The sequence below is a fragment of the Botryllus schlosseri genome, unplaced genomic scaffold (assembly GCF_051294905.1).
Source record: "Botryllus schlosseri isolate E-star unplaced genomic scaffold, Bs_hap1 Bs153a, whole genome shotgun sequence".
NCBI lineage: Eukaryota > Metazoa > Chordata > Ascidiacea > Stolidobranchia > Styelidae > Botryllus > Botryllus schlosseri.
In genome coordinates this window covers 1-12516 of record NW_027648762.1, presented here as the reverse complement: position 1 = coordinate 12516, position 12516 = coordinate 1, and the positions used below count along the sequence as shown (strand labels likewise).

The following is a 12516-nucleotide window of genomic DNA, read 5'->3' as shown; positions in this document are numbered from 1 at the left end:
GACAACTTTGATCGACGGCAGATGTCTCATTGACTTCAACAGCTACTGAAGTACTACAGTTCGTTAATGAAATCATTGTGTACTGTTTTTGGTCTCTATGCTTTAAACTTGAAGCTCACAGTATATACGATTTATTCCCTGTGTTGGTGGATAAACACGCGACTAACATGTATCCATTCAGGATTCCTGCCCCGCCAAGTAGGCCTACCTCATTTTCCCATATCCGTCCCGTCGACTGAAGAAGTTGCCAGCCCCTGGTTCATCAGGTATTAATACTAAAAGACCCGCGTATATAGGGCCTAGAAGCTGCTATGTGATTGTATATCTCGTCGGCTTTGACCAAAAGTATCACCGCCAACACAAAGTAGCAGCTTATACACATAAGATTTATTCTCTATCAAAATAATGTTCACACAAATTCGAGCACAGGCAATTCGTAAACAACGCATGCGAAATCGCTTCAAAACAAACAACCTGCGTTCAAATATCCAGCCTACGATACAATAAATGTTTATGTGATTGCAATCCAGATGCATCAGAAGAGAACAATCATCTCCAAAAGTCTACGTAAGAACGCTGACAGTTAACAAATCCCAGGGAATACTCTCAAGACAACGAGGTATTCATCACTAGACAGTTGATAAAATATAGTGCGATGAAATTATTTTAAACGATAGCCAAAAATATCCGCTTTTAACTCTTCAACCCTTTCTGTGAAGTTTTCTTCTTTTGACCGTCGCAGGCAAAGGGTCCTCTCGTGGCCGTTATTTCTTTCGTCGGAGTGTAAGGGTACTTGACAGCGTGGCTCAACGGCTGTTCCGTCTGATAATTCTGCGAACGCATCAGAGATAAACGGATATTTAGCTCGACTGGGTCTGGGTCTTGGGTACTCACTTTTACTTCTACTGGCTTACTAACGATGACCACCTCTCGTTAAAACCAAACGTCTACAACTGGGTTTGCCAAACTTTGTGTAAGCCAGGTATTGGTCATAGCAGACATGCAAAATTTTTCACCAACACACTTCACGAAAGGCTATATACTTTCTGTTATGTTAGTCTTAGGCAGTTACAAATCATATTTCCTTCGAAACAAGCTCCATAACTGTCCTAGACTATCGTGAACTGATGAAAACGTTGAAATGTGTGTTCGTTTTTAGTTTTTTATACTGAATTCGAAAATGAAATACAATTTTTCGCAAAACTGCTCTGATAAAGCCTCAATTTGATCAGGCTTCAAACATACACTGGTATAGCCACTGCAAGCTTACTTTTCCAGTGACCACGGAGCCTTTGGCGAGGCCACCGCCTGAAACCGGCCGATTTGCTGGCCCCGAATAGTCAATGGTTACAGACGCGGTGTCGTAAGGCAATCGCGTGGGCTCGAAATCTGAAAAATTAACCAAACACACCTGGTAAGATTTTCGACACTTTAAACGAAAATGGCACATTTCAAAAACTTTTTCCCAAATTTTCGTTTGGCAAAGATTTAAAATCAAAATTCTAGTAATTTGGCTTCTGAGGTTAAAAGCACTTGAAAATGAGTGGAATCTACCAGAGTTGTAACCAAGTCACAAGTCTCCGATTAACAAGTCAACCTCATTCGAGTCAAGTCCGAGTCAGCGAGCAGAGCGTCGAGTCCGAGTCATGATATTATGACTCGAGTCATTGTGTTGACTGCTCAGTTTCTAGTTAAAGTCTTGTTAAACCCACTTTTTATAACTCTGTTTGGTGATATCGAGTGGTTCGCATTTATAATATACTAGTTTTCCTCACTTTTAGCAGTTTCTGGTCGCATTTTCAAGTACCAGTACCAATAGACGAAATCCCAATAGTATGGTTACTTTACTATTCTCCGAAATTACAATGAAATGTCGGTCTTGGCTATCTGAGTCTCGAGTCATATGACTTGGTTCGAGTCATCCGCAATGACTCGAGTCCAAGTTAAGTCAATACACAGATTGACTCGAGTCGATTCATTTCTGAATTTTGCGAAAATGACTCGAGTCAAGTTGAGTCAGGCGCGTACTGCGTAGCCAGCCGAAAAATAAGTAGGGGGTTTTAAAATAATAGGTCGAAGATTATACAATCTCCTCGCGTTGACGATTATACGCGCATGATAAGCTTGTCGACGAGTCCGGAAGTGCTGTTAATCAGCGACTCCCGGATCTGTCGTGAACAAATAAATACTCTCACATATAAATGCGTGGAACAAATGAATATGCGCGCTTCTCAACGCGTCTTACGTAGCCTTGGCGAAGATTTGCGCATGTGAAAATGTCAGAGTTTTTATGGAATATGTGCTATAATGACGCCGATTTCAGGTGCTTCAAACCTGTCCTCTTTTATAACTCAAACCTTAACGCACATCTTCCGATGGTTAGTTCAAGTATTAGCGTAAATCCATTCCGCATGTACTCGCGCGTCGCACATGTTCGATGTCATTCAATTTCACGAAGTCACTCTTTAATCAGCATACACTTGACGGCACTGTCTCCAAGACATCGAGAGATAGGAGCCAAACCATGCTAGGCCCAAGACCCGATAGTTAGGCTAGCGATGATATATCTTTCGTATTAGGCCTATTGCAGATGCGATTGTGTAGGCCAACCGATGATATCGTGCACACCACGCAAAGCAGATGCTTGATTGTGCAGGCCATCGATGGTATAGTGCGCACCGGGCCTATTACAGGTGTGATTCTTCGAGCCAGCGGAACTAGGCTTGTTGGAGACGCGATAAATCAGGCGACGATTGCCGAGCGCGTGGTGAACAATGACCTGATTTTGCAATCATCTCAGCGGGAGATCGTGTCGCGTTACATTGTGCAGTGCACGGACAATCTTGCTAATTGGCAACACGCCTCTCGCTAATTGGATGCGCGCAACACTGATAATACAACTTATTGAATTGCAACCGAGTATTAGCGTCTGAACCGTCATCATGCGGTCATTTCAATAGCACGGGGTTTCGCGTTTCAGGAAGGGGTTTTGCGCTTCAAAAGGCAGGGGTTTCGACCCCCGAAACCACCCTTCTGGCTACGCGCCTGAGTTGAGTCATCAGAAAATCGTGACTCGAGTCATTACAACCCTGAAGCTACCCTCCGGAGGCCTAAAAGTATAATATTAGCAAGAATTTATAATACCTGAATGCACATAGTCTGGTTTCCTGGCCTGGTGGAACTTGAAAGATGCACCAGGGTTATTTCCGTCCGAGGCACTTTGCAACGCTTCCACAGCGGCAGCCAACGTCTCCACTTCACTCGGACCTGATGCAATCATTTTTAGCAAAAAATATTATATTCCATGAAAAACAAAATTGTAGACGAAAAAAATTATTTCTCATCAAACAACAAATTTTTAATCAGTTCAATCAATTTTAACGAAAGAAATCATTTCAGATGGAAAATAGTCAGCCACAAGCAGGCCTGTTTTACTCGTACCATAAGTAACTAAAAGAAAAAAATTCACTCAACTTACCTGGCTGACCTTCGCCACCCTCAGACATGGACATCGCTTCGAGGTTGAGCGCACACAAGCCACGCATGAACGCTTTCTTCATAGTCTCCTCGTACTTTTGCCGCTCCTTGTGAAGGCCTGCCACTTCGTTTCTGGCGTTCCTGAGCAGCGCGTTAGGCTGAAAATTTCGTTTTTGGGTAAGTCTCACCGATTCAACGGTGGCTAACATCTGCCAGTTAACTCACTACAGTTGAATTTGCCCACTATCTGAGCATGCGACTCTATAGTATGCGTCAATTTAGCATATAACTTCATAACCCCAACCCTAACGCTGAAATGAACCCTATCTATATCCTAACCAGGGTTGTAATGATGCGAGTCAGTCAAGAAATAATTAGGCACGTAGCCGGGGAGTTAGGGGGTCCAAACCCCCCGATTTTGATATGTGAAGTCCAGTTCTTTTAAAACGATAACTCTGATGCTAGTATTCAGTTGCAATTCAATATAACAGTGATGCGAGCGGCCAATTAGCAATTGGCTTATATCTCTCGATGACTTAGAGACAATGCCGTTGAGTGTATGCTGATTAGCGATCGTAATTAAAAAGTGACATCGCGAAACTGAATGACATCGAATGCCCGCTAAAACATAACCATCAGAAGATGTGTGTTGAAGCTTCAGTTATAAAAGACGAGAAAGGTTTGAACCATCTGAAATCTGTGCCATTATAGAACAGATTCCATAACAACCCGGATAATTTTGACTTGCACAAATCGTCGCCGAGGCTACATAATAAGCGCGCGTGTTTAATTGTTAATTGATCAGGGACTCGCTAATTGACAGCACTTCCGGACTCATTGGCAAGCTTATCATGTACGCGTAAGTTTGTCAACACAAAGAGATTGTATAATCAGCATTTACGGTGTACTTGACCCTAATGAATTGATGCTATATTAGTAAATTCCAAAATAATCAAAATCTCCACTTATTTTTCGGCTGGCTACGCGCCTGAATATAACTGTCAATGTACTATCCACTCAAAATGGGCATCAAATTCTCCCAACCTCTTTAATTTTCTCTTCGTATTCGTCGGTGAGCTGCACGCAGACTTCCTGCGCCTTTTTCTGGCAAGCCTTCTCCACCTTTTCCTTCCATTTGGCCTCGATCGTGGAACGCCAGGCCTGCCAGACCTGGAGCGAGATCGTACGTTCTCTGTGTTTTCGGGCGAGATGAGTGGTGAAATTCTGTAAGGTACTTTCGTAATGTCAAGCATGTCAGTGGCATTGACGGGCTAGCGGTCATGTTCTCTGTTATTCATCTTGCATTGTGAACATATAGTAATTTAATTATCAAATATATCTTCATTTCGTTCATCCATCTTCAAGATATTGAGGTTGAATCATTCTTTTTCTGGGCTTGTTGGATATCATACAGCACACTGAGTCAATCCCGCACAGCCTTCACCGTGTAACCCAAGATAAATTACGCATCTGGCTGGTACACGAGAACGTTAAATTAGGAAGTCGAACGATTAGAAAATATTGCAACAGCACCGTCGAAATAAGAGCGCGTTCTTCTTTTCTACTGCGACTGAGCCCGCAACCGCAACTCGCTCGCCGACGCTTTGTTGCGTGGTCTGGCGACGCGGTGTGCATGGTTTTGTCACAGACAGGTGAGGTTCTCTCGTTTTGTCGTGTCGCGAGAGCCAGTGTGCAGCAGCCTATAGGCGATTGTCTTATGTACGGGTGTGGTTGTGAGTCTTGTGTACTCGAACAAACAAATAGCTGCTCCGTAGTGACACAAGTGAAAAGGAAATAAGACGATATCTATCTTGAATTCGGATTTGTGGAGAAAATCGTACGCAATTGCCACAATGTGTTATTTGTCTTAAGACCAAATGTTGTAGAGGGGTGTTTTTAAAGGGTAACATGAATCTGGGTATAGGGGGGAATGAAGACAAAAAGGTTCGGAACCACTGGTCTACAGTTCATGCGGTGAACATACCAGCGAGAAGTATAACTTTGATAAAACGTGGAATCTTCGATACCTCGGTCATTATTATCAGAGCATCAGAAACCCACAGCTACAATTAGGGCTGCTCAAAAATTGAGCTAAATTTGGTGTATCAAGTAGCCAGTATCATTCTAATAAAAATGATTATTGAATTTCCAAATCCCTACTAGTTGCTGACGATTACCCTTGACGAGCGCCAGCCGGAAATATTCCGGTTTATTTCAACATGAATATATTATTCAACTGCACGCCGACACGATATTCTCACACAGGCCAGAGAACATCATTAATTCATGGACTCGTGAATAAGTCATTACAATTAGTACAGACACACTAAAACTCACCAAAACCATAGTCTTCAATTTTCCGTGCCGCTGATCCAAGCGTTCGTTCATACGCACCATATGCGGGTCCTTGTGTCTATACGCCCCTTCTTTGCCCGTCTTTGGGTCCTTCAAGTATGTCGAGATAGCGACCGACTGTCTTGAAATGGGGTCGGATCGGTCCGACGCGGAGGTGGGTGAGGGTGACAGCATGGGGCCGCGGTACGGGGTCCTTCCTGGGGACGGCATCGGTCTGGGAGTGTGCTCTTCTGCAATAAGCAGATATAGGCTAAATCAGACCCAATTTAAAGACAGTATGAATTGGCGAGTGTTAATCAAGTAAATATGGAGAGAGACATAGCAATGGAGCAGAAAAAAAATAGGTTGGGGGAAATGCTTTGCCTCTGGTCGTTCAACCATGACTACCTTCAACCTGGACTATGCTTAAATGTCTTTCACCATCCCTCCATGCTATTCTGGTAATGCTGAGCGCCAAGCGGATAAGTCCTGGATACCAGTGTTACCAGGTCTTTGGTCTGACCTGGCCAGGGATTAAACCCATGACAGGACGCTCCACCGTTACGTTATCATATCTGACCGCATCTATTGGCAGTACAAGGCGCAAATCCCCGTTCAAATTTTGTATGCCAAATTCCACAGGAAAGAATATCGTTGTTAGATTTCAATAGAAAAAATACAAACCTATATTCTGCGTCGCTTTCCTCGTCAGAACTGAAAGAATGCGCGTGCGGTTCCGTGAAGTTCTCAATATCGTTCTGTGAACAAACCGCATGCATTGTTACCGTCATAATCGCGTGCGTCTAAAGGGCAAACATTGTAATACTGTGAGTCAACGGAAGTCATCGATTACTCGCACGTTGAGATATTCTATCCACGTCGGTTAATTAGTTTATTCGTGAGCAAGCTACTTTTCTTGAAAATCGTTACTTCCGCTCATACTAGAGTATCGGAGCTAACTACTTTTACGCCTCTGCCCAAAACATCTCAAATTTTCAAAATACAAAAATGTATTATAATTAAGTGCTGAAATCTGTCGTCTTGATACTTTTTCGTGCAAACGGGATTATTCAACAAATGTTCACCAATGGCAGTGTTTATGGCCTTCGCCTGTTCTGCATCAAGCTCTCGAACTAGAGCTGCACTAGAGCTTGAGCTGAGACAAAGCAGTAGAGAAAAAAAATCTCATATCCTAACGGCCCCGAAATGGAAAAATTCAGCACGAAAAACTTGAAATTTCAGAGTCAGCTGAGTAATAGAGTGCAGATAAGGCAGTGCGCGCTGCACTTGACTAGCCGGATCATAATGGAAGATAATGGACAATGGAAATTCATTCATCAACCACAAGTGATTGGTAACCTAGTCAATTTTTTTACTTACAACTTGTACTTACAGTCCTACTTCGGCAATTAGTTTACTCCGTTCACTCAAACTTGTTGACAACAGATAGGCCTATTCAAGCTATGCAGCTTCGAGCAATGGGTATCATATGTGGAGAAGAAATTTTGTCTCGACTACTGACGTTGAGAGCACTCACGCACCTGCATGGTGGTGGATATTTTCCAACATACTCGAAAATTGCAATATGCTTCTGGAAATTTTCATCACGTTTCAACCGGCCGTGAATGATCACCATAGCAAGCATGTCCCGCTCTTCAGGCTGACGCATCGTAACCCGTAGTTTCTTGTTCCCAATGTGATACTCTCCTTTTGAAAATACCACATATTTGTTGTCCCCGATATAGCGAACGTTTCTTTTTGGGCCATGAGGAATCTCCTGGGAATGAAGCAGGCAATCGATCAATTCGTCCATTTCCAGATATTTTTTGATTTCGGAATCGTCAAGCGAATCATCGTCGTCATCTTGGTTACCCGTGATCGGTTCTGACTTCTTCGGCTTAGTTTCAATACATTCTACGTACCCGTATTAGACTATAATCAGATTTTCTTGAGATTGTGTTCGTTCTGCATGATATTTCTCAAGTCGGGAAATACGCCGCCTAAGACAAGTCCGCGGCAGTGAATCGTGATACATGCGGACAGATGCAACGTTGTGATCTTCAGGCTGAATGAGTAGTTTCCCTTCGGCGTCGGTCTCCGAACGTGCGTCAAAGCTGTAATATTCACCTCGGACGCATTTAACGGGCCTGAATCCATCGTCGGAATACGCAAAATAGTACGTTTAAACTGCTGGGCATTTCCAACCCTTGATATCGTCAATATCCGGAAAGGCAATCCCCACTCCACAATGACTTTTTGCAGCAAAAATATACTGTCCCTGGTACGACCGTCAAAAACTTTTTCAGTTTTAGAGGTCGACGTTAAAAGCATTTCGAGTATGCTATCCGTGTTCTGATATACAGGATATCGTACAGATTCAAGATTTTTGCGCCTTGCTTTTGTTTTTGGTCTCACATTATGGCCAATCGAATCATAAAGCATGCCAGATCCTAGGATTTCGTCTTCTTTCATTGCAACAGTTTCGTGTTGTTCCATTGCAACAGTAACTATTTCGGATAACTCTTCGGGTGGATAATTTTCATCTTCAATAAATTTGATGATTGAATCTATATAGTTGCTTTCATATCGTCATCAATATCTCCTATCACGTCTTCAACCACGCATGGTTTCTGTATAGAATCGTCCATTTTGAGACTCGACAGAGTCAAAACCATAAGCTGTAAATCAAGAATAAAATACCGGTCAGTGGATGAAGTTCGGCCATAATATGTTGTATATACAGGAGAGGAGGCCAAGATGAGACACTTTTCTGATAACTCAGCGCCACTCAAAGAGTAATGCCTTCTGAGGATTAATTTTAGTACCAATGGAAAGCCTGTGATCTGTACTATTTATGACTATGGCTCGAGTAATATTGAACAACATACTGATGGATTTCTTGGCCCTTAAAAATCCTTGCTCAAATGTCTCAACTTACCCCCAGGTGAGGGTAAGATGAGACACACTGTGTTCAAGATGAGGCACCAAGCAATTCTTGCTCATTACACCACAAATTCATCCCAAATGATGAATCAACTAGCAACATTGTGAATAAAATATAATATTCATAAAATATTTCATTTTTAAAAAGAATTTGTACATTATATACAAATTTAAATGACATCGAAAACCAATTATCCATGAGATCCAGCAACAATAGGAGTTTCTTTATTATTTTGTCTTGTAATGTCACATCTGGTAAACTACTAGATAAATAATACATTTTGCGTGCCTTCAACAGTAAATTTGGAATCTTGCGAGGCCTTCAATAGAAAAGCATTTTGATACACATGTCTAAACTTACCCCCATGACTTTGTCTCATCTTACCCCCACACCTCAATTATTGTATTAACTTGAATAACAAATTCTGTCACTTTTCAGAGGTAAGTGCATGATTACACTGCTAATATTGCACTCAACCAGCTCCAGTAAGGCTGCTTTATAATAAGAGATGCCATGATAGGTATGCCCTTACAAACATGAATTCACATAACTGACATGGACAATGGACATAGACATGTGTAGCGACCCCGTTATGGCGTATACCAGTAGCAATGGCGGGAAACGAGGGTGCGTTACTGGGCTCGGGACCTCGTCTCTTTGCGACTGCCGCCTGCTCAAATGAAACTTACGATCACGGCACAACCGAAAACACCACAAGTCTATGCGGTTATAAGATTATATTAGTACGACGCAACAAACTCATAATAACGATGCTCACGGACACATATAACGGAACCCAGACGATCTATAACTCCTATATTATACGATACACACTGCACAGGAAACTGTAACAAAACTCCACACCAAAGTCACTCAACTATGACAATTGAGTTCATAGTTGAGTGACTTTGCTCCACACAAGCCTCACACACGACAGCCAACAATAACAAACCATTCATTCTGTCGGATTAGTGTGCGATGAACCGTAGCTTCAATAATGCATGTGATATTACTATAGAAATTAAACATGGAACGGCAACGACCGATTTTGCAGCTTCGTTCCGCTTCGCCGGGGCTGGAGTGGAGAGTGATTTTGCGTAAGCGACTGTAGGATTTCTGGCAATCCAAAAGCTATCTTCCCGAGCACAGAAATTATTGAATATGGTCTTGATCGAAAGCCACTGCTGCGCCGATTCCGAAAATATAAAGTAAAATAATGATCAGGCACTGATCCACCTAGAATCCGTCCTCCAAGTCGAAATATCGGCATTGTTCGAACAATCGGAGAGTCGCAACGGGTCATTGTTATGGCATAGCCTTTACAAAGGCTATATTAATATATTATTTATTTATATATATTATTTATTTATTTATTATATAAAGCTATATTTGTAAAGGCTATGGTTATGGTCATTGTGTTGCGGTTACCCGATTGTTCTGAACAATGCCGATATTTCAGACTTGGAGGACAGATTCTAGGTGGATCAGTGCCTGATCATTATTTAAATTTATATTTTCGCAATCAGTGCAACAGTAGCTTTCGATCAAGACCAGATTCAATAATTTCTGCGGTCGGGAAGATAGCTTTTGGATTACCATAAATCCTACAGTCGGTTACGCAAAACCACTCTCCACTCCAGCCCCGGCGAAGCGGAACGAAGCTGCAAAATCGGTCGTTGCCGTTCCATGTTTAATTTCTATAGATATTACATTGCCTTTTCCAAGATATGATTTAACGATATGATATCGTTTTTACTATATGCGGAAATTGTCGCTTGGTTTCTGCTAATATTATCTCTGTCACTCGTGTTCATCTCGTATCCGGATTGATAGACTGAATATGTCCGTTCACCTATGACCTCAAATGTTTTGTTCCAACCCAGTGATCACTAATGACGATTCTACTACGTTCAGCTTGTCGTGTTCTTTTCGGCGATGACCAAAAATCATTCATGAGCATTGAGCAATAAGAAATTTAGCGTCCTGAAAGCTGCATACTTAGGAACTCCATTAGTTTAACTTCCTTTACATTTTAAACTTATTGCTTTGCAAAAAAATGTAGGTACATTGATTATTTCACAAAACAATGCAGGTTACGTACCGTATACCGGTAACATTGTGTATGAGTACGTTGGGCTGACCAAATGTAGAAGTTATTCTAACAAAGAATTAGATTGCAAGTCTGGTGTCAATCATTATTGTCTCGTAACAGTTTGTATGATTTAGAAATATAAATATATGATGCCATAGAAGAAGAAGAAGCGTCAAATATCGACTTTACGGCCATAAGAAGACGGAGAGTTTGGTCCAGATGGTCCATCGACTGCCATATATGCTGAAACTACGATCTCAGTACGTGGAAAAGATGTCTGACGAGGGGAACGCCATCCATTCGAGTCCCAGGCTAATTCGACAGAAGATTGCCCAATGTCCGTCGATGACATAGCGGACAATGATACGGTCATAATATCCGGTATGCAGAAACCAGGATCATATGTGGAAAACATTTCTAAAGAGTGGGAATGCCCACCATGCGCGTTCCAGGCTAATTTGACAGAAGATTGGCCAATCTTCGTCGATGACATAGCGGACAGTGATACGGTCATAATATGCAGAAACCAAGATCATAAATATGTGGAAACCATTTCTGAAGATCTGCGAAAGCCAATAACTATGCGGGTTCCAAGCTAATCTGGGATAAGATTGCCCAATGTCCATCAAGTACATGGCGAATATGCGAATACGGTCATAATATGCTGGAACCTCAATCGAAATATGTGGATAATGGAACTTTTGATGCTCGGCTCAGACGCTTGTCATGGTGCCGTTGGCGTATAACTCGACAAAGGGCACACGAAGAGTCCTCGAATTAATAACATGTACTGCCATGAATGTATTGCCTGGAACAAATATACCTGTTACTATAAATATATACCCACTCCACTTATATTGTACAATTTTCCGTCGATGCTAAGGTAATATAGTAAGGAATCAGATTAGAGTACCCTTCTGAAGTTATAGCGAAACTAAAATAATCGACTGACAAAAAATGCCGACCATTTGGGGATGCGGCCGCGTCCGTCGCATACCCCTCCCATACGCTGTGGATAGGCTGTCATCAAACATGATTGCACATCACTCATTGCATCAAAACGGTGGATTGACTCTTGATTCAGAGCTAAATTCACAGGTTGCTTTCCAATAATCGTTTACTCAATGTCGAGAAAGTGGAATCACCTTGCAAAGTAGGACGCCGTCCAAAACGACAACAGTTTGGTAAAATATGACCTTTATTATAAATAAAATCTGCGGTACCATTGAAGACTTATTGTGCAACTGAAACGACATTGTCGAAATTAAAATTAACGTCGTCATCAGAACCAAAATCACTACGGTTTGGTGACATATGACCTATGTGATAAATACAAAGCAATCGTAGCACCGCATCGGCCTACGGTACTTTCACAAATTTACTTCTCAACTTGAAAGACATCGAAGCTGAATTAAAAGGTTATTTTTTGAAAGTAGTGTGGCATTTATGATAATCCAAATTGGTCGTCCTGAAAGCAGAAATTACTGAACGTACTCTTGATTGAAAGCCGCAGTTGCACTGATTTCAACAACGATAAACCAAGTTAAATTTATATTGTTGAAATCAATGCAACTGTAGCTTTCGATCAAGATACGTTCAGTAATTTCTGCACCCGAACGACGAATTTTGGATTATCATAAATTGCGATGAAGCTTTTAAAAACCTTTCG

The 12516-nt window shown here is 41.8% G+C and overlaps 1 protein-coding gene across 1 annotated transcript; it reads right to left on the bottom strand.

Moving 5' to 3' along the window:
• Positions 1–368: 368 nt before the first annotated feature.
• LOC145432771 (uncharacterized) lies at positions 369–8458 on the bottom strand. Its single transcript, XM_080309592.1, has 8 exons — positions 7353–8458; positions 6496–6569; positions 5815–6062; positions 4522–4701; positions 3479–3635; positions 3145–3267; positions 1271–1389; positions 369–831 (listed from the first exon to the last, which is right to left on the bottom strand). Exons 1-8 carry the CDS (start codon positions 7622–7624, stop codon positions 694–696), a joined length of 1311 nt encoding a protein of 436 aa, XP_080165718.1. The 5' UTR covers positions 7625–8458; the 3' UTR covers positions 369–693.
• Positions 8459–12516: the final 4058 nt, after the last annotated feature.